The sequence below is a fragment of the Pongo pygmaeus genome, chromosome 7 (assembly GCF_028885625.2).
Source record: "Pongo pygmaeus isolate AG05252 chromosome 7, NHGRI_mPonPyg2-v2.0_pri, whole genome shotgun sequence".
In the NCBI taxonomy this organism is placed as follows: Eukaryota; Metazoa; Chordata; class Mammalia; order Primates; family Hominidae; genus Pongo; species Pongo pygmaeus.
In genome coordinates this window covers 22,257,175-22,283,812 of record NC_072380.2, presented here as the reverse complement: position 1 = coordinate 22,283,812, position 26,638 = coordinate 22,257,175, and the positions used below count along the sequence as shown (strand labels likewise).

The following is a 26,638-nucleotide window of genomic DNA, read 5'->3' as shown; positions in this document are numbered from 1 at the left end:
GGGTAGCTGGGACTATAGGCGTGCACCACCACATCCAGCTAATTTTTTGTATTTATTGTAGAGATGGGGTTTCGCCATGTTGCCCAGGTTGGTCTTGAACTCCTGGGCTGATGCAATCTGCCCGCCTCAGCCTCCCAAAGTGCTGGGATTACAGGTGTGAACCACCGCACTGGCCTATTTTACTTTATTTCTAGTTTAAAAACTTGTTTAAAAATAAAATAGAGACAGAGTCTCACTATGTTGCCCAGGCTGGTCTTGAATGCCTGAGCTCAAGCAATCCTCCTGCCTCGGCCTCCCAGAGTGCTGGGATTACAGGCATGAGCCACTGCGCCCGGCCTAGAGCTATTTTGAAATGTGTGCAGGGCTTCACTGCCAGGAAGGCATGGCCCTGTTCTGAGCATTCCCAGGGGTTGTAAGTGTGACCGATAATGGTAACAGATGCCATTGTGCTTGCGGTGAGCCAGGCCCTGCTTGGGGCCCTTCAAGCTCCCAGTGCCTCTCTGAGGTGGGTACTATTATTATTATCTACATTTTACGCAGGAGCAAACCAAGGCACAGAGAGGGTCAAGGAGTCACTCAAAGGCACACAGCTAGTGAAGCGGCAGGGCTGGGCCAGGCCACCTGGCTCTGGAGGCTGTGCTCTTACCCACTATCCTTTCTTGCCTCTGTGCCGGTAGGAAGTCACAAAGAGATTTGGACATGGTTTTAAGAAGCACAAACTAGAAAAGTCTGAAAATGAAGCCTCAGAGCAGCCGTGAGCTCCTCCTCTCCTAATGTGGGCAACAGAAGTGAGCGTGTGGCTCCGACATTGCGGGAGGAGGATCTATGTACCAGGTGGGTGGGACAATGAGGGGGCCCTAGAGATCATTCAGGCCCCAGAATCTAAACGGAGGCCGATAGAGATGACCCTTTGGCCTTCCACTCCCAGCAGCGGGTCCTTCAAGCCCAGACGCCCCTGGCATGCAGCCCGTACCTTCTTTGCAGTCATGCTTGTTGTCATGGAGGACGAAGCCACTGCGACACTGGCACTCATAACTGCCGAACGTGTTGACGCAGTCCTGCTGGCAGCCGCCGTTATCCTTGGAGCACTCGTCCTTGTCTGCAGGGCAGCAAATAAGGGCAGATGCTGGGTCTGTGCAGGGCTGAGGTCGGGATGCCCCAGGGGAAGTGGAGGCCTGGCTGGACTTTCTCCCACCGGGACAGAGCAACAGCTGGCAGAGCTGGCCAGGCCAGGTGGTGGGGAGTGGGAGGCCAGGCGACAAGGGGGTCCAAAGGGGCACTGCATCCAGCAGGACCAGCTGAGCAGGGCCCAGCTGTGGGGAGAGGAGGATGGGGGTCCGAGTGGACCAGCATGGGTCACCATTACCTGCTTACTGGACAGATGGACAAGTGGAAAAATAGACACATGGACAAGCAGACTGCAAGAGAAAGGAGCAGGACGCAGGGGTCCCTCTTTTACTTCACAACAGGAAATGTCACAGACACCATCAAAATGGGAGAGGGTAGGGCACGGGGAAGGGTCCCCGGTCCGCGGATGGGCACAGTGGGGAGAAGAGAGCACCAGTTCTGTCCGGCCAGAGGGAGGTGGGCCGGAATGGCAGAGTGGAGGTGGGGGGTTGGTGGGCACCGAAGCCCCCATTCCATTCCGTCCAAGGTGAGGTTCCTGAGTAACAAGGGGTCCGGGAGGCCTGGCAGGCCTCACTGGGGGGTCCGGTTTCTTTTCTGCACTCGGAATTTGAGCTGGTGGGGGCGTCCCCGAGGGGGCTGCAGAGCTGGCCTCTTTTCTGAAACGAGAGAGAGAAGGAGAAAAGGGACCAAGGGGTGGGGGTGGAGGGCAGGGACCAGGGAGGGACAGCAGTGAAAACCAGACCCAGGGCCTCCGAGGTGGGTCCGAGGGGCAGGGTGGGGCGGGAGGGCAGGCGGACACACATGCGGGGTGGCCATGTCCGGGCGCATCCAGGGCACGGAGGGCTGGGTTAGCAGGGGCAGGAGGCATAGCGACGGGACAGAGACAGAGCCTGTGGCAGGAGAAGGCCTGGAGGGTTGGCACACATAGCCCACTAGGCGTGCATTGCATCAGGGAAGGAGAGAACTGGGGAGTCGTCGGTAGAGGGGAACAGTACTTGGGAAGGGCTGGGGAGAGCTCCGCTCTGGCTCTCATTCAGGTGGCGACATCTGAGTGTGTTAGACAGACACACACACCCACAAATACACCTGCAGACCCAGTGCGTGGATATACTGTCACCCAAATGTGGCAACACAGGCGTTGGCCCACAGGCACACACATACATGTGCACACGGTACACACTACCCACACACGCACAGACACACAGCTCCAATCTCCAATACACCATGCAAATGCAGATACAGACACAGCCAACTACATACGCATCCTCACTTCCCCGCCCAGCCTGGGTACAGGTGCATACAAAGAATACACGCTCTGCATTCCCACCTATGTGTGAAGAGGCAGGCACAGATATCAACGCACACACAGGCACAGACACACCCAGGGACAGGACACATCTGCACACACAGGCGCATGGACACCTAGACACGGATACAAAGTCACGCGTAAAGGCAGAGATGTAGCTCATTAGCAGATGGCTCACGGAGGAGCAACTGCCACGTGTCACAGACCCACACATGCACTCACACGATGAACACACAATCTGTGCCCCAATGCACAGAAGTGCACATGGTCACAGGGGTGTGTGTGCCACAGCCACATACACTCAGGTCTGTCTGTGGTCACTTGGGGGATGGTGTGCCTGGCATAGAAGCAGGCATATCCAGGGAAGATGAGGGATCCAGTGGACCCCCAGAATTCCAGAGATGAACCATGAGGTAGAAAGATATCTGCTGGCATTGAGCTGGCCAGGTGGGGGTCTGTGCAAGGGGGCCAATTCCTGATCCCCATCAGGACGGGGGCCCAAGGGCTGGAACATGGGCTTCCAGAAGGCCCTGCTTCTCCAACCTAGGATCAGGTAGGTTAGACCCCCAGGGGCCAAGGGAACCAGGTCAAGAGGTGGAGTCCCCAAGTCTTTTCCAAGGGTTCTTGTTCAGTTAACACATCAGAGGGGGCCTGATCGAGAGCCCTCCATGAGCTGCCTTTCAATCAGCCCTGCAGAAAATGTGGGCGTGAAGGGCACCCTGTGAGCCATCCTGGGGTTCACTGAGGACAATGTCTTCAGTAACTGTGCTAGAAGCTTTGGGGGGCCCAGCTTACGGACTGAGCAAAGCCTTCGCTCCACCCCTTCCTCACATTTGTGCCCTAGAAACCTAGTCCAGTACCTGGTACACAGCAGGGGTAAAATTACACCTGCCAAATGTGAGTGAACGGGTAAGTGAATGGCTGGATGAATGAGTGGGGGAAAGTGAGTCCTGAGAAAGGCTGCTTCAGTGTCCGAGGCAGGAGTGGGCAGCCTCACCTGGGAGCTGGGGGGAGCAGGTTGCAGGGGGGTGGGGTGGAGGAGATGGGCATGGGCCCAGGCAAGGAGATGGCACTCACCCTACAGTGCCCAAATGCCCCGGAAGGTGGCAGGGGTCAGACTGAAGGTCTTCAGGCTCTTTCTTCTCCTTCTTGGCTTAGGGTCTCCTCGGTGGGTGTCCCAAAGTCCAAAGAGCCCCCCTCCTGGGGGGCCAGAGTCAGATGCCCTGGGCCCTGAGGGCTGAGCCTCGATGCCCCCAGTGGGGGTCCTCTGCAGGTTTCTTGTGCGATGGGGCAATGTGTGTGCACATGTGTGTGCGTGTGGGCATGTGTGTCTCTGTGCAGGGCTGAGGGTGGGGCAGGCACAGTGTCGACCAGGGCGTGGGGGCAGAGCAGTAACTCCAGGCCTGACAGATGTGAGTGTCGGTCCCCTGCCCCCTCCAAGACTGGAGCAACAGAAGGGCAGGAAGAGACAGGAGTAAGCAGGTAATGGTTTCCCGGGGCAGAGCCTGCCCCGAGTGGGTGTTACATCCTCTCAACCCTCTGGTGAGCACCTCTTAGGAGTCCCAGGTGGGCACAGGGAAGGAAGAAATTGGCCTGGCATGGGGAGGGTCTCAGCAAGCGGGGGTTGGGGGCAGGAGGTCAATGGGCCACTGTAAGCAGAGCAGGGTGGCTGGCAGTGCCAAGCAGGGAGCCAGTGCAGGGGCAGGTGCATGGCATCCGGGGGTCAGGCAGGGGTGCAGGGCAGCCACAGAGGGGGCTTGAGGATGCAGGACCCTGGGCGAAGGAGGGGAGAAGGAAGGCAGCATGGACTCGGCCGTGGGCATCCTGCCTTCCTGCCTATCCCCTGTTCGGCCTAGCAGGCAGGCCGGGAGTGAGGATCCATGGGCCTGCTCCAGCCAGACCCTGGCCTCCCTGTCTCCCCTGCTCAACTCCACTCCTGCCCTTCACTGCATGGGCCTGGGTCCTGTTACCTCTGGAGACCACCAGCTACCTTACAGCCTCACCCCAGGGTGAAGGGCTGAGTGATTCACAAAGAAGGGGAGATCTCCTGGACCCGGAGGATCAGCTCAGAGAGGCTGGGCCAGGGGCTGCTGATCACCATTGAGACCACCCGAAGATGGGGCCATCAAAGGCTCAAATGAGGCCAAGGGACTGGAGCCCAGGCCTTAGTGGGGCAGCTGTCAATCAGCAATGTGCTAATTGGATCTGAGTTCCCACCCACCGGCTCAGGGGAGCCCCAAGGCTTTGGTATTGAAGGAAGCAGGTGACTCATCTTTCTCCTTTTTAAAAAAATTTTTAGAAACAGGGTCTGGAATGAGTGACGAGATCATCGTTCACTGCAGCCTCAAACTCCTGGGCTCAAGCAATCCTCCTACCTCAGCTTCCTAAGTAGTTGAGACTACAGGCACACACGACTACACCCTGCTAATTTTAAACTTTTTTATAGAGATGGGGTCTCGCTATGTTGTCTAGGTTGGTCTTGAACTCCTGGACTCAAGTGATCCTCCTGCCTCGGCCTTCCTGAGTGCTGGGATTATAGGCATGAGCCACCGCGCCCGGCCACGACTCATCTTTCTGAAGGCCTCAGTGTGAACCTATTTGGCGTGTGCAGGGTCTGATCAGAAGTCCGCCACTGCCAGAGACTCTGCTCCACACAGTCCAAGGCAAACACCTGTCTCTCCTCCATCCACCCACGTTCTTGAACTGCCTGTTCCTAAGACCTGCCCTCTCCCAGGCCTTGGCTTGCACAGCTCCTGACACCTGGAATACCCCCTTCTTCACTTCTGGGTGCTGACTTCTGAATGCTTATGTTCTGCCTATCCTCAGGCCCTAGTCATTACAGTCCTGAGGGCTCAGAAATAATGGGATTTGGATACTGGAAGGGCTGGCTTGATGGGAGAGTGAAGTGGTGGGGAGCAGGGGGCAGACTCTGCCTGCCTGGCACCAGGGAGGGCTGGGGAGTACGGGGGTGCAGGGGCAGGGAGAAAGGGAGCCCTGTTCTCCAAGGAGAGGCGGGGCTAGGAGCTGGGCAGTCCAGGGATACCTGAGAAGAAGTGGGCCTTGAAGCCCTTTTTAGACACGGTGTTGTCGGACTTGAACTCCACGCGCATGTTGTTGTACTGGGAGGTGATGACCTCGGGCTTCTCAGAACCACAGAACTTGCCATGCAGCTTGGAGTCGGCTGTGAGTCCACTGCGCACCTCCACGAAGTCGTACTTGCATACCTGCAGGGAAGCCCAGCTCCAGGCCCGCCTCCTCCAGGAAGCCTCTTTTGACTACTCCTTCCCTCGGGAACCTCTCTGTTCTACGTATCCTTTAGCCTTGACTTAGCTACGCCCCCTCACTGGATCCTCCTGTGCTCCCCAAGCCAGCCCTAAGCCTTCCCTTGCTCCACACACCTCCCTAACTCAATGTCCTTCCTCCCACTTGCTACATGTCCCCCCGCCCCCTTTGGGCCTCCCTGCTGGGCCTCCTGTGCTTCCTGAGCTGGGAGCAGTCTCTCCTCGGCATTCGCAGAGTGTTTCTGCCGGGCCCCCTCTTGGAGGACAGGAAGCAGGCACTGAGCTGAATGCCCACGCCTCACAGCTTCCTGCCCCACCTCAGCTCCCGGTGGGCACTTACGTCATTGCCCTCTGTCTCGAAGAAGTCAAACTGCAGGGAGATGCGGTACTGGGTGGGGGCCACCAGCTGCCAGATGCAGTTCTTGTTGGGGGGGTACTCCTTGGGCCAGCCCGGGCTGGTGATGGAGCCGTTGAGCTTGGTGAGGAATCCGCCACAGGCAGCTGCGGGGACAAGGAAGGTGGCATCATCTACGGGGAGCCCCTGCCATGGGGAAGGGCTGAGATGTGGGCTGGGATGCAGTAAGGAGAAGATGGGGAGCCTGTGGACTCCCCAAGGCTCAGGGACCTGTGTCTGGTCCCTCTGGGGCAGACGGGAGGAGGCAGGGTGGCCTGGGTGTCTTCAGGGGTGAGCCTGTAGGGAGGAGTGGGGGAGCTAAGGGGTCATAAGTGTGGCCATTTCTATCTTCTCTGCCAATGAACAGGCCAAGGATCCACCAAGAGGGAGTGAAGGGGAATAAGGGGCTCAGGGAAAGCAGTTCAGGGAGGGGCGGTCCTGGGAGGTGTAGGAAAGGGAGCAGCTCAGGGGCACGGCAAGATTGGCCTAGTAAGCTGGAGCCATTCGCTTTGGAGTGCTGTCCCCAGCATCTCGGGATCATGCGTGGAGGGGCGGAAACAGTGCCTGTCCCACAACAGGGGTTTCCCAACCTGTAGATCATAACACCCTGGTGGGTGGTGATATCAGTTAGCAAGTCAAGATGGTCATTTACAAAAAAAACCCCCAAAACACCCCAAGAATGAAAAAACAAAACAAACCCAAAGCCAGAATGCAGCCTACGGGGGGACAGTGTGTTCTCGGAGTTGCAATGTGACATGTGTTTCTTATCCACAAGCTATGAAAAGAGTGTTGGGGTATCCGTCTAGCTTTTCCAAGAAGGGGTCTGTCCAAGGGCATAAGAAATCTTGGCAGAGACTCAAGCCTGTGATCCCAGCACTTTGGGAGGCTGAGGCAGGAGGAGCACTTGAGGCCAGGAGTTTGAGACCAGCCTCGGCAACAAAATAAGACCTCATCTCTACAAAAAAATTTTTAAAATTAGCCGGGCAAGGTGGCGTGCACCTGCAGTCCCAGCTACTTGGGAGGCTGAGGTGGGAGGATTGCTTGAGCCCAGGAATGAGAGGCTGTGGTGAGCTAAGATTGAGCCACTGTACTTCCAGCCTGGGTGACAGAGCAAGAGCCCGTCTAAAAAAAAAAAAAAAAAAAAAAAAAAAAAAAAAAAAAAAAAAATTCTGGGCAGGTGGTCTGGTGCCAGGGAAAGAACAGGGTCGGAGGCAGTCTGGGGGCACTCACCCTCACAGCGGCGCTTGTCTGGGGCCAGCTCGTACCCAGGGTCACAGCTGCACTTGTAGCTGCCCAGGGTGTTGAGGCACCGCTGCTCACAGCCCCCGCGGTTGGGCCGAGAGCACTCGTCCACCTCTGTGGTGGGAAGGAAAGGGTGTCACAGACTCCAGGAAGGGGCCTGGTCCTTCTTCCCACCTCTGCTTGGGGGTCAAGTCCAGGGTCCCTCATGCTTCTTATGACTACCCCTCACCCCCACTCAAGGGAAGAAGTTGGCCGTGAGCCTCACTTGTCCACTCAGCCCCAAGACCCACCCAGCTCCCCGATGGCTGGAACCCCACAGAGCCTTCCTTCGGAGACACGGACTGGGCTGGTGTCTCTCATGTGCTGTTCCCTGACTAAGGAACCCTCTTCCATTTCTCCTTCAATCCTCATGTGAAGCTTGTGGCGGAGGGACTGTTACTGTGCCCATTTTACAGATGAGAAACTGAGGTTCAGGGAGAATATCCTGCCCAAGGTCACACAGGTGAAAAAAAAACCTCCAACTGCCTTTTTTCCTCCCTGAATCATACAGCAGGTCCTGCCTCTAATCCACACTGGGGAACCTCTTCTCCCCAGCTAGCCCAGAGCTCCTTAAGGGCACAACCCTGGGGTCTCACTGGCATCCATATGCCTCCTGGAGTCTCCGTGTTGAATGAGTGAGTGAAGAAGGAATGAAGGTTAGGAGGCACCTTGGGGCAGGGGAGAGTAAGAGAGAAGGCACCTTTGAAAAAGTTGACGGCAAAGCCCGCTTTGTTAATGGACCCATCAGAGACGAACTTGAGCCAGAGGCGGCTGGATGTGCTCTTGATGTCATCAGGCTTCTCGTAGCCACAGTAGCGCCCGATGAGGGTGCTGCTCTCACTGTGCCCGTCGCGCACCTCCAGATAGTCATAGGCACAGCTGTCGTGGCGCTCAATCTAGGGGTTGAGGCTTTATCAGTGGAAGGGGCTCTGGCTGCCAGAGACCCACCCCTGGGAGCCCAAAGACAGGCAGCTGTCCCAGGGAGCGACTGCAGGATTCAAATGTCAGATCACAGGGCCGCTGACCTACCTCAAAGGACTGGAATGTGAGGCCCACGTGGAAGCCCTCAGACACCTGGATCCGCCAGATGCAGACTTTGCTGGGCCGGTAATCGTCTGGGTAGTTGGGCGATTGAATGTGGCCATAGTCCTTTTTCACATCACCCCCGCAGATGGCTGTGGGGACACAGGATGGGGTGGGAAGGGGTGGTGAGTCAGCATGCTCTGCCCCGCTAGGGAGCTCTTTTCTCCACTCCTCCAGTCCCTCCCATGTCCCCCAGCTTTTCACTTCCCCACCAAACCCCCAGTCCCAGGTAATCCCATCATTCTCTCTGCTTCTTCCCTTGGGAACCCACAATCTTGCCCCTCAGATGCCAGGAGGGAGTTGTTCTACGATGCCCAGAGACCTCCTGTCTGACTCCTCCCGCCCGCCGCCTTCCTCAGTACCTTCGTAGACTGCAAAGAAGCCCTTTCCAACCCAATTGCTGCTGCTGCGGAATTCAACCCAGAGGCGGCTGTCAGTGGAGACGATAGGCTCAGGGAGTTTGGACCCACAGAAGCGGCCTGCACAGACAGTGTGGATGGAAGAGTGGTGAACCCTGAGGACACCCCCGATAGAGGCCCCACCTCTTCAGGAGGCTTGGGTGCTTGGGCCCTGATCTGTGGCCACCCTACATCACACATTCCCAAGACTGTACACCCTCCGGTTGGCTTCTGTCTGGTCCAAGGTCCAACTTGGCTTTGGAGAGCCAGAGACCACTTGAGGGATAGGATATGAGTCTATTTCTAGGAGGAAAGGTAGATCTTTATTTTTCATTTTATCTTATTTTATTTTTTTGAGATGGAGTCTCGCTCTGTCACCCAGGCTGGAGTGCAGTGGCGCGATCTCGGCTCACTGCAACCTCTGCCTCCTGGGTTCAAGCAATTCTCCTGCCTCAGCCTCCCAAGTAGCTGGGGCTACAGGCATCTGCCACCACACCCAGCTAATTTTCATATTTTTAGTAGAGATGACGTTTTGCCATGTTGGCCAGGCTGGTCTCGAACTCCTGACCTCAGGTGATCCACCCACCTTGGCCTCCCGGAGTGCTGGGATTTCAGGTGTGAGCCACCGTGCCTGGCCAAGGAAGATCTTTATAATGTCCAGCTATATATGTGTTCTATTTACCTTTCTAAAGAGCACATTACCATCATTATTTACCTTTTCTTATTTGGTCTCTATGCAAAGAAGAGACCAAATAAGAAATAAAATCAGAAATATAATCAGAAATAAACATGGCTTTCTTTACACATTACAAACTGCCCTCACAGACATGTTTTTATTTGGTCAAATGCAAGGGATGCCCCAGGACCCTAAATAAATCACAGAATCTGGGGACTAGGTCACAAAATGTCCACTTTGAAATAAAAATGAGTAAGAATCAACAAAAGTGAATGAGGTCGGCCATCTGTGGAATTCTTTGTAGTCAAGAATCAACTAGGAATGAGTTGTGTGTTCCTAATAAGGCCGGTGTTTCCCAACATTCAGCAAGGGACAGAGGGTGCTGGCCCAGGAATGTAAGTTATGAAAAAGAAACTCCCATCTTGGAAAAACACTAACACGTCTGCGAGAGGAAGTGTTGTAAGGACAGCTGCTTTGAGTGACCAAAAAGAAATATTTAAATATCGGAAACTGGGGGGAAAATAGAGGTTAGCAAGATCCGTCTGGCTGTTTTAGGCATAGGCTGAGGAGAAGAGGTTCTGTTGCCAAAGAGTGGTCCTGAGCTCCTTAACCATCATGTCCAGCTAGGAGGAGATTCACACAGCTCCTCGGGCTTGCTGCAAATACCCTCTAGGATCACCTGCCTCCCTTTGCCCTAATTCTAGGTTCATTAAAGCACCTTCTGTTCTGTTCTTCTGACCCACTTACTCCCACTGACTCACCTCCTACCCCCTACCCTCCTCGGGACAAAGTATCTTATGCAAACAAGGTCGGGCCACGGCGCCCAGTGTGCAGCCCTCAGCAGTGAGTTAGGAGATGGGCTGGCAGGTTATGATGACTCTCTTTTGAGCCAGGCTGCACTGTGGGCACTCAAAAACCAGAAGGGCAGACAGAAAAAAATAGTGGAGCCTCTGAAAGTGCCCAGATGAGGAAGAGAGCCTGGGGCCATGGGGATGCGCAGAACAGCCTGTCTGTCTCTCTGAGAGAGAGAGACTCCTTGTACCCGTAGAGTGACAGCCGACTTCACAGAGAGGCCCAGAAGCCTGCAGTGGGGACTCTGAAGTCCAGATCGAGGACAGGACTTGCCTAAAGTCACGCAGCAAGTGAGTAATGCAGCTATCTGGGACTAATGATACCAGGACTCCTGGCTCCCACACCAGGATGTCATCCCTGACCAGTCAGTGTTGGACCCTGGAGGGGGATGAAGAGTGTGATGAGGGTGGTTCAGAGAGGGAATCAGCATGGAGGGGGCAGGGGGTGGCTGGTGCCGTTACCTCGGAGGGGCGCCTTCCTCCAGAAGCCATCTCGGACCTCCACGTAGTCGTACCAGCACAGGCGGCTGCGGTACAGGTCCAGGGACGTGAAGTTCAGGATGATCTAGGGCAACAGGGAAGAGGGTTAAGCTGTCCCGAACATTGCACCGGCCCTCTGCCGGCCCCATGATGACCACCGCCCGCCTTACGCGAGGCAGGTCCCCCTGGGTGAGAGTTAAGGGGCTCCGAAAAGGAGCTCCTGGCACAGAACCGCCCCTCCTCCACAGTTGTCTGCGTATGGTCAGCTTTCTTCCCAGAAGGCCCAGGAGGAGAAGGAGCCGTCACTTTGGGTAGAACCCCTGGCTCCAGCTCTCTTTATAGTCAATTAGATAACACAACCCACAATACCTTCAAGAGGAACTGGTCTCTACAGTGGTAGGAAGGGCCAAGGGCTGCATGAAGGCACTGGGGGGTCTGAAGTAGGGACAAAGGGTCCCAAGAGGAGAGGCAAGGGGTAAGAAGGGCTGAGTCACCAGTCATCACTTTTTTTTTTTTGAGTCAGGGTCTTGCTTTGTCACCCAGGCTGGAGTGTAATGGTACAATCACAGCTCACTGCAGCTTCCACCTCCCAGGCTCAAGCCATCCTCCGACCTGAGCCTCCCAAAGTGCTGGGATTACAGGAGGGCGTCACTGCGCCCGGCCCCATCATCATTTATTGAGTGCTGATTCTGGGCAGGGGGACACACTAACTGCTGAAATGACAGCAGATCTGAATCCGTCCCTGTCCTCAAGAAGCTCCAGGCTTAGGGAGGGATAAGACATATGCATGAGAAAGCTCAGACCCCAGTCACAACAGCCTGGGTGTGAATCTCCACTCTGCATTTCCTGCTGTGAGTCATCAAGCAAACCACGCAACTTCTGAGCCTCTGCTATGTCCTGAGTGCAATAGGGAGAAGAGTCCCTACCCTGACATCACACTTCTAAGGCACAGGCACTGTCTGTCCTGAGCACCTCATTTCAGGCTCCGAGCTCAGGAAACGCTCGCTCGCTACTGGAGGAATGTTACATCTTGGTAAGTACCAACCCTCCTTAGCAGGTGGGCATTTTAACAGGTAGAGAGTTTAATGGTTTCCCTCCACTTCCGGGGGGAAACCACTTCCTCGGTAGGTCCCAGAGTGGGCCCAAAGCCTGCCGTGTATTCAGAGTTCCAACAAGTAGGGATTCCAGGGATGTGTTCACCGTGACCTGCGAGGCCAGTGCAGCGGACACTCGATGGTTTCAGGGGTCTCCCGCTCTGGGAGAGCTGGGTTCTCCGCTAGAGAAGGGGACAGTCTGCCTCCCTTGTACCTTCTTGGAGAGTTAGAGGCAGAGTGGAGGCCAGGACGAAAAAGATTCCAAGGTGGGCACTGGCAGTTGCTGTCTGTAGCCAGCATCAACGCTAGTCGGGGAGGAGCTCCTGGCTCCTGGTCACTCTGACATGGGCCCTATCAGAATACCTGGTGATTCCAATATCCGCCTAGAGGACCCTTCCCACTTCTTGGCCGCTCAGTTCTGCGACCTCCTCTCTCCACCTCTCTATACCTTCCCGGCCACACACCAACATGTCACACCATGCAGGCCAGCTTCATCGAGAATTGTCTGCCCCTCCATAATCTCAGTTTCAAGGGCCCCACTCTCCATTCAGTTCCCAGCCTTTCCATCAGTTCTCATCACTGCAACCTTCAACCCACTGCACCCAGGGCAATGCCACTGCCGGTCACCCCCATCTACTCTCTCTCCTTACTCAGCTTAGCTCCACAGCCCATCCTTTTTCTTCTATTCTTTTTAAAAATTCATACATGAGTTTAACTATATTTATTTGGGGGGCTTTTATTAATTGTGATATTCTGTGATATAATTGAGTAAGATCATGTTTTTGAAAAGCACACTATAGGCCAAGTGCGGTAGTTCACTCCTGTAATCCCAACACATTGGGAGGCCAAGGCAGGTGGATCACTTAAGGTCAGGCGTTCAAGACCAGCCTGGCCAACATGGTGAAACCTCATCTCTACTAAAAATACAAAAAAAATTAGCCAGGTGTGATGGTGGGCACCTGTAATCCTAGCTACTCAGGAGGCTGAGGCAGGAGAATCGCTTGAACCTGAGAGGCAGAGGTTGCAGTGAGCCTAGATCATGCCACTGCACCCCAGCCTGGGCGACAGAGGAAGACTCTGTCTCAAAAAACATATAAAATAAAATAAAGAAAAGCACACTATATATTACTCTTGGTTTTATTATCATCATCAAAAGTTATTGTTACTATTATAAGTCCTGGCATTTTGAAACTCTGAAGATGCAAGTCCATTCTAGCTCTTGTGAGGGAATAGATGGCGTCTCATTACCAAATGTGGAACAGGCATGGTAGCTCACACCTGTAACTGAGCACTTTGGGAGGCTGAGGCAAGGGGATTGCTTGAGTCCAGTAGTTTGAGACCAGCCTGGGCAACATAGTGAGACCCCCATCTCTAGAAAAATTAAAAAATTAGCCAGCTATGGTGGCATGTGTCTGTAGTTCCAGATACTAGGAAGGCTGAAGTGGCAGGATTACCTGAGCCTAAGAGGCTGAGGCTTCAGTGAGCCAGGATTGCACTGGCTTACTGAATGGAAATTTGGTTTTATTATATGTACATAATATATATTATATAATATATAAGATATATATGTATATGTGTATATGTGTGTGTGTGTGTGTGTGTGTGTATATATATATATATGATGGATATATATATATCTCCATCAATAGAGACCTGCAGGGGGCAACTGAATAATTAAATTGAGAGAAATCAAGACAATAATATTCTAAGTAGCCATAAAAATGACTGAGTGCTGGCATGGAACGGCGACCACAATTCATTGCTGAGTGCAAGGTATGTTGCAAAGGACCATATACGTGTGCATACAATTCCTTTTTGTCTTGTATATATATATATACATACATACATACATGCTTACATGCACATATATACCTAGAAGGGTCTGGAAGGAGACACCAGAAAGTGTTACCAATGCTTAGTCACCTCTTAGGAGTGGGATCTGGAGGAGGGTCAAAGGGAGAAAATTCACTTGTTATTTTATGCATTTCTAGATTATTCAAAAAGTTTACTGTGTGCATATGTTATTTGTATATCTAACAAACAACAAAAACAAGAGTTGCTGGGTGGAAGAAGGATGCAGAGGGCCGAGTGAGGGCGCTCTGGCTCCTGACTCACACCCTCCACCACTCCTCCACGTGGCCTCCTTGGGCCTGCCAAGCAGTTCTGCTCAGCAGCTGTGCTGAGGACAAGCGCCCGCTTTCCTTCATCCTTAGAAGCAGCCTTGGCTCTGTCTGGGGAGGATGATGTCACAGCTGCTGAGGAAGAAACCACGCCCAGCCAGCAGAACCCCAGAGGGCCCACCAGAGACCTCCAAAGAAGCAGGAGGAACCAGAGGTCACATCGCTCAGGAGGAAGAAACCCGCATTGGCCAAGAGAGGCATCTTACAGAGGCCCAGTGATGGCTATACTGAGACCGGAGGTGTCAAATTAAGAGTTGTACTGGCTTCTGTCGTGTGGAAACAGCTGTGCTCTGGTGGCAGGGGCAATGCCCTTTGCCAGAGAAAACCTGGCCAGCCCCACCGCTTCCGGGCTGGTGACTTGGGCCTGTGGCTCGGCTTCCTTAAGGCTCAGTGTTTTTGTCTGAAATTGAGAAGGGGCCGGGTGCGGTGGCTCATGCCCGTAATCCCAGCACTTCGGGTGACTGAGGCGGAAGGATCGCTTGAGCTCAGGAGTTTGAGACCAGCCTGAGCAACACAGTGAGACCCCAATCTCTACAAAAAAATTTTAAAATTTTCCGGGCATGATGACGCATGCCAGTGGTCCCAGCTACTCAGGAGGTGGAGGTGGGAGGATCACTTGAGCCAGGGAGGTCCAGGCTGGAATAAGCCATGATCACACCACTGGGCAACAGAGCAACGCTGTCTCAGAAAAAAAAAACAAAAAACAAACCAAAACTGGAAATGATCATAATGGCTCCACTGGGGAGTTGGGAGGATTCAATGAGATGTGGGGTACAGAGTCTAATGGTGCACCCCAAATATAGGAAATACTCCTCATGCTTGCTGCATGCTGGCAGGGGAGAAGTAATAGGACACCTCTCTCCTGGCCACAGAGTGCCAGTTAAACATGTTGCTCCTTGGTGACTCACTGTCTGGCTTCAATCTGACCTTGCTGCATGACCTTTAGGCCCATCAACCAGTTCCTCTGTGCCTCCGTGTCCTCATTTATAAGAGGGTAATGATGATACTATCTGCCTCCCAAGACTTAGGGGAGTTCAATTCATATATGTGTAAAATTTACAAGTGCCCAACACACAGTAAGCACTCAATAAAAGTTAACTTTGCTAGTAGAATGAAGTTTGCTTAAGATTTTTTGGTATTTGGAATGGTTCAGCCTAGAATCCTGGAATTAGAGAGAAATAGCATCTCTGGGGAAAGGGACCAAGCTTTCCTCATTTAAAAAGATTAGGGGCTGGGGGCCGGGCACGGTGGCTCACACCTGTAATCCCAGCACTTTAGGAGGCTGAGGTGGGCGGATCACGAGGGCAGGAGATCGAGACCATCCTGGCTAACACGGTGAAACCCTGTCTCTACTAAAAATATAAAAAAAAAAAAATTAGCCGGGCGTGGTGACGGGCACCTGTAGCCCCAGCTACTGAGGAGGCTGAGGCAGGAGAATGGCTGAACCCGGGAGGCGGAGCTTGCAGGGAGCCAAGATCATGCCACTGCACTCCAGCCTGGGCAACAGAGTGAGACTCCATCTCAAAATAAATAAATAAATTAATTAATTAAAATAAATAAAAGATTAGGGGCTGGCCTGGGCACGGTGGCTCACGCCTGTAATCCCAACACTTTGGGAGGCCCAGGCGGGCAGATCACCTGAGGTCAGGAGTTTGAGACTAGCCTGGCCAACATGGCAAAATCCCATCTTTATTAAAAATATAAAAATTAGCCGGGTGTGGTGGCACGTGCCAGTAGTCCCGGTTACTTGGGAGGCTGAGGCACGAGACTCACTTGAACCCGAGATGCAGAGGTTGCAGTGAGCTGCACTCCAGCCTGGGCAACAGAGTAAGAGTCTGTCTCTAAAAAATAAAATAAAATAAAATAATTAAATAAAATTAAAAGATTAGGAATATAGGAAAGATAGCAGCAGTTAACATTGGTTGGGTTCTCACTATGTGATAGGTACTACTCCAGGGACTTTATGTATATTAATGTTTAATCCTCATACCTTTATGAGGAGGAGATGGTTTTAAGAAGGGAATCATGGTTAGCAGATCAAACTTGATAGTACCCCTCTTGTGGTAGGTACTATTGCCAGGCTGATTTTACAGTTGGGGAAACAGGCCGGGCACGGGGGCTCACGCCTGTAATCCCAGCACTTAGGGAGACTAAGGCAGGATCACCTGAGGTCAGGAGTTCGAGACCAGACTGGCCAACATGGCGAAACCCTGTCTCTACTAAAAATACAAAAATTAGCCAGGCATGGTGGCACGTGCCTATAGTCCCAGCTACTTGGGGGGCTGAGGCAGAAGAATTGCTTGAACCCAGAGGGAGAGGTTGCAGTAGGCCGAGATCACGCCACTGCACTCCAGCCTGGGCACAGAGTGAGACTCCATCTCAAAAAATATATATATAGATAGATGGGGAAACAAAGGCACAGAGAGGTTAAGCAACTTCCCCAAGACCACACAGCCAGGACATGGCACAGCTGTGAGTCAAACTCAGGCACTCTGGCTCTTAAAGTTACACCCTCCACCAATCTTCCACATGGCCTCCCTGGGCCTGCCAAGCAATTCTGCTCAGCAGCTGTGCTAAGGACAAGTGTCCATTTTCCCTTCATCCTCAGAGCCCCACACCCTTCAAGAAGCAGGAACTTAGGGTAGGATCCAGCACAGGCTTTGCAGAGAAGGGAGGGATCCCTTTGGCCTGGCTGGGGATGTGGAAGTCGGGGAAGGCATTAAGAATTTGGGTTGGGCCGGGCGTGGTGGCTCACGCCTGTAATCCCAGCACTTTGGGAGGCCCAGGCTGGCGGATCACCTGAGGTCAGGAGTCTGAGACCAGCCTGGCCAACATGGTGTCACCCTGTCTCTACTAAAAATACAAAAATTAGCTGGGCGTGGTGGCAGGCGCCTGTAATCCCAGCTACTCGGGAGGCTGAGGCAGGAGAATCGCTTGAACCCGGGAGGCGGAGGTTACATTGAGCCAAGATCGTGTCATTGCATTTCCAGCCTGGGGGACAAGAGCAAGACTTCGTCTCAAAAAAAAAAGAAAGATGGTGAAACCCTGTCTCTGCTAAAAAATACAAAAATTAGCCAGGGGCGATGGCAGGTGCCTGTGATCCCAGCTACTTGGGAGGCTGAGGCAGAAGAATTGCTTGAACCCAGGGGGCAGAGGTCGAGGTGAGCTGAGATCGTGCCACTGCACTCCAGCTTGGGCGACAGAGTGAGACTCAGTCTCAAAAAAAAAAAAAAGAATTTGGGTTGGACCTTGAAGAACAGGTAGCATATCAGGAGGCAGGGATGGGAATGAGGGCGTATATTGCCAGCTCCAAAAGTTCTTATCTTCTTGGCTCCTCTGCAAATGTTTGATCCGCTGACCACGATTCCCTCTTTTTTTTTTTTTTTTTTTTTTTCCTTTTTTGAGACTGAGTCTTACTCTGTTGGCCAGGCTGGAATGCAGTGGCACGATCTTGGCTCACTGCAACCTCCACCTCCTGGGTTTGAGCGAGTGATTCTCCTGCCTCAGCCTCCCGAGTAGCTGGGACTACAGGCATGCACCACTAAGCCCAGCTAATTTTTGTATTTTTAGTAGAAACAGGGTTTCACCATGTTGGCCAGGCTGGTCTCAAACCCCTGACCTCAAGTGATCCACCCGCCTCGACCTCCCAAAGTGCTGGGATTACAGGCGTGAGTCACCGCACCCGGCCGATTCCCTTCTTAAAATCCTCTCCTCCTCATAAAGGTTCTCCTTCGTTGCTGGGGAACCACTGTCAGTCCTCTCTGCGCCAGCTGCTAATTACATGAGTGTAGACTTGGGGGATCTGAAAAGAAGGCTTTTCAGGTGGCTCTTTTACTTTGACATACCCATGACAGGCAGAATCAATTGTATACGGCAAGATTTACCTATCATTCACATTTCTGGCAATAAGCTGAGAATTGGGAGGCAAATGAAAAACAACTTCTCCACAGCCAAAATAGATGGCAAAGTCCATTCACTAAAGCAGGCGGCATTATTTCAGGTTTACCTTTGAAAGGCCTTAGACTTTGGAGTCAGAAAGTCCTAGAACCGAATGCCAATTTCACCACTACTACCTGTGTAAACTTGGGTAGATTTACTCAAGCGCTTGAAGCCTCCATTCTATTGGCTGTACACTAGGGATAATAGTACCTAGGTCGTAAAACTGTTATGGGGAATAGCGAGGTCCGGCATGTAAGGTGCCTAATGCTTTCCGTGGTACATGATCTTAAACAATAGAGAGGCTGTTAGTATTCTACTACACCAGGCTCTGCAGGCCCTTTCAATGTTCACGTCCCCAGGGTGTCACTTGGCTTCCCTTACAACTCTCCAATTTCATTCAGGACTGTGGCTAGTTTTTACTTCGTGTACTTCTACAACCATGCGTTGATTAATCTGGAATTTTTATAGTTAGCCCTTTTCTCTTTCTGCAGCTCCAGGCAAGCTTCTGAAAAAAGGACAGAAGTCCTCTGGGAATTGCAGTGGGAGCAGCCCCAAGGCAGAGAGAGATGCTTTTGGGACAAGGCCATGTGTGTCCACTAGAGAGACTAGTGCTAGCCCAGGCCAGCCAGGAAGAACAAGGAAGGAAGCTGATCCTAGCCCAATGCCATACCCCTGCCGATTGCAAAAACTCCCCGACAGGAAGGTAAGTAGCGTGCCACCTGACTCCGCTGCTCAGGGCCAGGGACCGTCTTGTGCGTCTGTACATCCCTGGTAGCTGGCCCAGTGCTGGGCACATAGTAGGCACACAGGTTTTCTGAAGAGCACTAAAGTAATTGTCGAAATGCAGCAGGGCTTTAGAACACACATAGTATTGCAATCACCGACTCTTTGTCGTAATCCAATTTTGTAGAAGTTACTAAATTTTTCCGAGCCTGGTTTCTCATATCCAAAACAGGGATAACGTTAGCATCTGGCCCATAATGTTGCTGTACGATAATGTTGGACACAACACACATAAAGAATTTAACATGGCCGGGTGCAGTGGCTCACGTCTGTAATCCCAGCACTTTGGGTAGCCGAGGCAGGTGAATCACCTGAGGTTGGGAGTTCGAGACCAGCCTGACCAACATGGAGAAACCTGTCTCTACTAAAAATACAAAAGTAGCCAGGTGTGGTGGCACATGCCTGTAATCCCAGCTACTCAGGAGGCTGAGGAGGTTGCGGTGAGCTGAGATCGTGCCATTGCACTCCAGCCTGGGCAACAAGAATGAAACATGTCTCAATAATAATAATAATAATAATAATAATAATAATAATTTAACACATACCTGCTCAATCATATGTTCAATCATTGTTAGTTATTGCTATTATTATCGGTTGGTGACATTTCCCAAGGCTGGAGTAATGGGAACACTCTAGAGGGAAACAAAGGAAGCCAGGGCACAGCTGGTAGAAAACAGCAAAAAAGGAATGCAATTTTTTGTTGTTGTTTTGAGACAAGATCTTGCTCTGCCCCCCTGGCATGAGTGTAGTGGCGTAATCACAGCTCACTGCAACCTTGAACTCCCAGGCTCAAGCAATCCTCCCACCTCAGCCTCCCGAGTAGCTGGAACTACCAGCACCCACCAGATACCCAGCTAATTTTTAACATTTTTTGTACAGATGGAGTTCCGCTATGTTAGCCAGGCTTGTCTCAAACTCCTGGCCTCAAGTGATCCTCCTGCCTCAGCTTCCCAAAGTGTTGGGATTACAGGCATGGGCCATATACTGGCCAGAACTGCCATTTTTCAAGTGAGATTCAGAACAAGGAAGAATGGGTTCACTTTTAAGGGAAGATGGTAGAATATCAACCAAGAGAGAAGCCAGAATTACTCAACTCTCAATAAAAATCTGTCCTACATAAGAATCATTTTCAAATTACAACAAATGAAAATAAGCATTGTTTGAAAAGGAAATAGAAGCTCAATAACATAGAAGGAGGAGAGCCCGTGGGCACCTCTCTACGTTGGTTTTTGTCTCCAAGCTCATCAATGACATCAGAGGAGACAGTCAAATAATTTGCAGATGTGATCAGCATATGTAATCTGCAGGACTCAGAGTAAAAGCTTTCCCAATCTTCAAAGGGGTGTGTGTGATGGGAGGAGAGTAAGGAGTGGATTCTGGGAATTGCAAACCACTGGGCCAAACGTCAATCCCCAGTGAAACAGATGGTCTGTGACCATTTAGAAAAGAAATACTTGATTACTAGGAGCCAGTTTGGGTTCACTGGAAACAAGGCAGGTCAAACACATTTGTCTTCCTTTTAAAAGGGGTTTTATCAACTGGTGGAATAGTAGATTTAATTGGGTAAGGCACTACATCTTACGTATTCAGCATTTATGAAACACTTCCTGGGCCAACGATAGAAAGATGACCAAGGTATGGTCTCAGAAGGAGCGTACATCCCGGTCAACTGGTGGTCACCTGTGGCTGGATAGTAATAACCTTAAGTGGCATCATAACTGGTGTAATAACTCTGCTCAAAGCCTAGATTAATGTATTAACATCAATTTGGAGGGAAATTTTGGTTCTTCTTTGGTTTGTGTGCTGTTCTATGTTTTGATCAAAGGCCAGGATGAAGACCTAGAAGACATGCTTATCAAAGGAGCTCATGGCAGAGGTAAAAGGAGGGCTACCTGATGGATGGTGAAATTCTGATTCAAAATGATCTTGAGATGTCGAAATGAACAATGCAATCAATAATAGAATTGAATCCAGCTCAACGCTGCACTATGACATTAAGAACCATGCCCCAATCAAGGAAAATAAAGTCTTGTAGCTCATTCTTGGGAGCAATAAAAGTATGGACACAGAAGGTCTGGGGTTGGTGTAGAGGTCCAGAGTCTGTGTGAAAAGACCGTGAATGGATCTAAGAAGGGATGGGAGTAGTCTCCCCACGTTAGGAGGGCTGACATGGAAAAAAGGGAGTGAGCTATCCTGCACTGCCCTTGAGGAAAGTACTGGAGCAATTGGGGGGCTTAAGGGAGAAGAAGAGACGTTGTAACATTAAGAGCTGGCTACAGGCCAGATGCGGTGGCTCACACCTGTAATCTGAGCACTTTGGAAGCCTGAGCCGGGAGGATCACTTGAGCTCAGGAGTTTGAGACCAGCCTGTGCAACATGGCGAAACCCTGTCTCAACCAAAAATAGAAAAAAAATTGGCTGGGCATGGTGGTGCACATCTGCAGTCCCAACTACTCCAGAAGCTGAGGTGGGAGTATCGCTTGAGCCTGGGAGGCAGAGGTTGCAGTGAGCTGAGATCGCGCCACTGCACTCCAGCTTGGGTGACAGAGTGAGATTCTGTCTCAAGAAAAAAAAAAAAAAAAAGAGCTGGCTAGAGAACAGAATGAATTATTCTGAAAAGTAGTGAGCCTCTCATCACCTTAGGTATTCAAACAGGGCTAATCAACCATGCAGTGGGAAACCTGACCGGACAGGCTTGGGGGCCCTCCCCACACTCGGTGTCCACCCTGCTTGCCACCAATTAGTAATGAGCAGGGAAGGCTTCCTGAAGGAGGTCACATCCGAGCTAGACTGTGAAGATGGAGACAGCTCTGACCCGATCCCATAGTATGCCCGAAGCCAGCCCCACATGGCAGCAAGTATGAGAACTGGGTACTTCCCCACAAGGTAAGACAGAAGGTGGAGCTGAGCTTTCTCTATGGATCAGAACTGATATAGCAGGTGACAGGTAGAGGGAGGAGGAATAGAGTGCCAGTGGAGAGCCAGACACAGAAAACCAGGCCCACAGAGCAGACTGGAGGGTCTTGGCCTGAGCAAGGGGAAGGATGGGTGAGAAGGAGAGACCCACCAGGCAGCATCCTGCTGGAGGCACCTGCATCATTCCTTAATTGTTCCCAGGACTAGAGCCTGTCAGAATTGGGAAGAGCCCTTCAGGAGCCCCTGGCCCAAGCCCTGATGAGATGGATGAGAGCTGAGCGTCAGGCTGAGCAGTTCATCCAAGGGAACCCAGACCTGAGAAGGGCTCTAATCCCACCTCAGTCCTTGTTAGCTGTGTGACCTTGGGCAAGTTACTTAACCACCCTGTGCCTCAGTTTCCTTATCTGTAAAATAAAGGTGGAGGTAGCCATAAAAACTAAAAGAGGTGATGTAGGAAAAGCACCCAAGAAGAACTAGATAATCAAAATAGACTTACATAGTAAGTGCTATGTGCAAATTAACACTAATTTACAATTATTGGGAGATGCCAGGGAAGGCGGTGAATGCCAGGAGCCCCTTCCCACAGCCGTGCTCCATCAGCACTGTGGACTCAATGCATTTACAGTAGCCAGGTAGGTTGCTGGCACCCATATTGACCCCCACTGTGGGAGAAGTCACTGAGGTATGGGGACCTGCAGGTGAGGGGGAGGCTCAGAGGCCGAGCCCACACGTACCTTCTCCCCGGGTGTGACAGAGATGCGCCACACGCAGTGCATGTGAGCAGAGTAGCCATTGGGGTATTCGGGGGAGGAGAAGTTGCCTGTGCTGTCTTGCAGGGTCTCTCCACAGGCTGTGAGGAAAGGAAATGACAGGGCAAGGCTGCAGGCGCCAAATCCCCCCACCTTCTGGCTCACCCACCCCTAAGCCTTGGCATCCTCTGGGGGAGGGGGAATGCCTGAGGAGTGGGAGGGTGTCTGCAACGGTCCTGCCCCTGTAAGATCCACCCCATCTGCCTCACATATAGCACACGCCATCCTACCTCCCAGCCCTGTGCTTCCCTGTTTGTGAAGGCAATATGGGTTCCAGAGCTAAGGTCAAGCTCCCTCGGTGGGGCTCCGTGCCACCTCCCTCTCCTAGGATTGCTGTTCTCCCCACTTCTGCCCCTACAGACCCTCAGAAGGTGGCGGCTCAGCTTCTGACCACCCACCTGAGCCTACCCCCAGTGGCATCCTTCACTTGGACACTACCCCTCCTATGGGGTTCCCTCCCCTGCCACACCATTCTCTAAGACTTGCAGCCTAAGCCTTCTTGGTGGCACCAGGCACCTGGCCTCTGCCTCCCTCAGGCCCTGCCCTCCACGCCTTCACCCATCCCTTCTCTGCCCTGACCTGGGCACTTGTAAAGCTTGCGGGCTTGGGCAATGTCCCCCTTGCTGAGCCGTGTCCTTTGGCCAATGGGAGGTTTCACCCCGTTCACCTCATACTTGGGGACAATGGTATCCAGGAAGATGCCCCTGAAGAAGAGGGAGAAAAGTAAGGGTGAGCGTCTCATGGACAGTGGGCAGGGGGTGGGTGGCATGCCCATCTGTACCCACAAGTCACGACCCTGCTGGAGCTCAGACATTCCTCAGCCGGGTCAGGACCGGGTGGAGACGTCTCACCCTGTCATTATGCTGCCCACTGACCAGCAGCCACCCTGCTCCGTGGCAGCCACACCACAGGAGTCGGGGGAGCCCCAGGAACACTTTGGGAGGTCAGGGATGCAGGTCCAGGGTGCCCTTGGACTCACTGGTGCTCCCAGCTCAGGCTGGCCACAACTCCCAGCCCCAGGAAAGCTACAGGCCCCTAGCAGGTCATCTCTCTCCAGCCCCACTGGGCCCCTGCTTCTGCAGCCCCTCATGCTGCTCCAGCCCTAACTAAACTTCTCCCAGGACTCCCCAGGTCAGCTCCTCACCCTGCTGGCACAGGCTGCATCTGAAAGCACCCAGAACAAGGCCAAAGGCAGATTCCACTGCAGCCAGACCAAGCCCCGGGGACAGCCCCACCAGCTCCCAATCTATCAGTGTCTCCTGTCCTGGCCGTTCCTCCCTGCTGAATCCTGGGTGTTTGCACTGGGAGGAGCAGAGTGAAGGGGAGGCAGGCAGCCCTCCACCTCCCCAGGGCCCCTGACTCACACCCAGCTGGGTGGATCGCAGCAGGGGGTGGGGTGGGATGTGGTGGGAAATGTAAGGCCGGGTCTGTGGGTGTGGGGGGCAGAATGACCTCACCACCCTTCCTCGGTCTCTGTTCCTGCAGGTCTGCAGGCAGGAAGAGCGGATCGGGTAGAAGCACTGAGAAGAGGGGGCAGGGCCACTGTCTGGGACACAGACAGAGGATGAGCAAAGCACCAGGCCTGGGAATGGCCAGACCAGGAAGGAGTTTGAGGAGGAGGGAGGTGCCATTTCCCACACTCTGCTAAGGAGAATCTTGGGGGAGGGGAGGCTGGGCCACCACCTTCGAGGGCTCTGGTTGTGGCTTCTGGGGACCTGGGCCTCAGATAAGGAGGATGTGCTTCGGAGCTGGGCATGGGGGCTAGTCCAGGGCAGGGGCCAGGCTTCGTGCAAACTGGCCAATTACAAAAAAAGCAGACTAATTAAAAAGGAATGGCCGGGCATGGTGGCTCACGCCTGTAATCTCAGCATTTTGGGAGGCCGAGGTGGGAGGATCGCTTGAGCCCAGGAGTTCGAGACCAGCCTAGGCAATATAGCGAGACCCCATCGCTAAAAAAAAAGGCATGGTGGAGTGTGCCTGTCATCCTAGCTACTCAGGAGGCTGAGACGGGACGATTGCTTGAGCCTAGGAGTTTGAGGCTGCAGTGAGCCATGACTGTGCCACTGCACTCCAGCCTAGGTGACAGAGCAAGATCCTGTCTTAAACAAAAACAAAAACAAAAACAAACAAATGGCCCACAAATAAAAGCTCAGCACCCTTTGGGCTGATAGTGTGGGGCTACCCCACACTGCTTGGCTTGCAGAGTGGCTGGGTTCAGCCTCTTCCGCCAGGTGCCCTGGGTGTACACGGTGGTAAGGCCCTGCCACAGACCCACCCGTGGAAGAGGACAGGAGGGCAGGCAGCATCCACGGACCCTCTGCTTGGAGGCCACAGCCCCCCAGAGGGCCACTCTTTTCCTGGGTCACTGCCCCAGAAGTGGGTGGCAGGAGGAGAATAGCCTACAGAGGGCAGGGTGGGACTGCCCGAGCAGAGGCCCAGCCCCGACCCCGTCTCCCACCTGGAGAATGTGTTCCGAGCATAATGCATGATGCTGTCGAAGTCATAGGTCTCCCCCAGGGACTCCACCTCCTGAGGCTCCATCTTCAGGAAGTTATACTCCTGCCCTGCCAAGATCAGGAAAAGGGTGTGGGGGGAGAGGAGGGGGTGGGTCTGCCTGGGATGCAACGCTCACTTTCCAGGGCAGGGAATGGAGTCCTTCCTGTATCTGAGAGAGCCCCCCTACCTGAGGGTCCGGGGAGCAGCCAAGGGGAGCCTGGGGAGTGGGGAGGGTCTCAGGAAGAGTCCTGTCCAGCAGAGGGCCTGGTGAATGAAGGACTCAAGGGAACATGGGAAGGAAGCACCCATTTCAAGAGCCACAGCTGAGAAGGAAGCAGTGAAGAGTGGAGAACGCCTGGGAGAGAGGGAGGAGGCGGGAAGGGAGGGACAGAGACATCGAGAAAATGAAAGAAAAGCCCTCAGAGGGCAGATCAGGCAGAGGGCAGATAGTGGGCAAAGGTGGGGAGAAAGGCCTGAGCAGTCCCCAGGACGGCCCACTACGCCCATGCCCCACCCTAGAGGCTGCCCGGGCTACCTCTGTCCAAGACCAGGACCTGGCCCAGCCTCCCAGAGGAGCTCCACAATGGATGCGGGTCCTTGATCTGCCACGGAGGAGGAAATGCCTCAAGGGCAGGGGCTGGCTCAAGCCAGGCTGTGGGCAGCGCTGCGGGCCCAGGCGATGACGGCTGGCAGGAGCGGCTGCCACTGCCCCCAGGGGCCCTGGAGGTGGGGGCTGGGGCAGGAGCCGCCCACCAAGGCCGCACCGAGGGGCAGTTACCTACCTGGCTGGATGTTCTCACGAACGATGGAAACGTGGCGGTCCCGGTCTGGCCGAGTGTGTTCGTGCCAGAAGCCGACGACGTGGCCCAGCTCGTGGACCACAATGCCGAACTTGTCACAGTTCTTGCCGATGGAGATGGCCTGGGGGCCCCCGCCGCGGCGACCCACGTAGGAGCAGCACCTGGAGGGCGGGGCCAGCTCAGGGGGGCGGTCCCGAGCTGGGGGAGTGCATCCACTCAGGGGCGGGGCCAGGCTGCCGGGGGCGGGGCGGCAGGGGAGCGAAGGGGAGGGGTGGGCCCTGAGTACCGAGTGCCCAGGCTGTGTGCTGGAGGTCACAGCCACACAAGGGGCAGTTCCTGGGTAGATGCCCCATAGCAGGAGGGGACAAAGGGAACCAGGGCTGTGCCCAGCTGGGGGCAGTGGCAGGGCCCAGGGCAGAACCTGGGTTGGGGCAATGGCGGAAGGTGCAGTGCCTAGGGCTTCCTGCTCACCCGCAAGGTCGATAGGTGAACACAATATAGCTGTCCTCGTCGGTGCGCTCCAGGAAGGTGACACAGGTGTGCTTCTCCCAGTGCCTCATGGCCTGCCGGAAGACTGCCCTCTGGCTACCTGCCAGGAGGAAGGAAGCCAGGTTGCCACGGTGTCCAGGCAGTCCCACCCCCTACCCACCACTGAAGAGTCACAGCCATTCTGAGAGCAGACTGCCCGGAAAGGAATGCGTGGGCACTCGGGCTGCAGGTGGCACCCACGCCTCCGTGCCTGG

The 26,638-nt window shown here is 53.5% G+C and overlaps 1 protein-coding gene across 3 annotated transcripts in view; it reads right to left on the bottom strand.

Moving 5' to 3' along the window:
* BMP1 (bone morphogenetic protein 1) overlaps positions 1–26,638 on the bottom strand; it is a 47,412-nt gene that overhangs the window by 9,440 nt on the left and 11,334 nt on the right. For 2 of the 3 annotated variants that reach the window (XM_054498828.2, XM_063668579.1), the window contains 13 exons: positions 26,367–26,484; positions 25,878–26,056; positions 25,058–25,163; positions 23,179–23,303; positions 22,525–22,640; positions 10,861–10,963; positions 8,836–8,952; positions 8,420–8,565; positions 8,091–8,286; positions 7,340–7,465; positions 6,056–6,216; positions 5,478–5,658; positions 974–1,099 (listed from right to left, as the gene is read on the bottom strand). In XM_054498828.2, the coding sequence (XP_054354803.1) occupies positions 974–1,099; positions 5,478–5,658; positions 6,056–6,216; positions 7,340–7,465; positions 8,091–8,286; positions 8,420–8,565; positions 8,836–8,952; positions 10,861–10,963; positions 22,525–22,640; positions 23,179–23,303; positions 25,058–25,163; positions 25,878–26,056; positions 26,367–26,484 (1,800 nt within the window). Of the gene's footprint in view, positions 1–973; positions 1,100–1,419; positions 1,785–5,477; positions 5,659–6,055; positions 6,217–7,339; positions 7,466–8,090; positions 8,287–8,419; positions 8,566–8,835; positions 8,953–10,860; positions 10,964–22,524; positions 22,641–23,178; positions 23,304–25,057; positions 25,164–25,877; positions 26,057–26,366; positions 26,485–26,638 lie in introns of those variants that run through there. The other variant, XM_054498829.2, reaches the window with a different exon arrangement.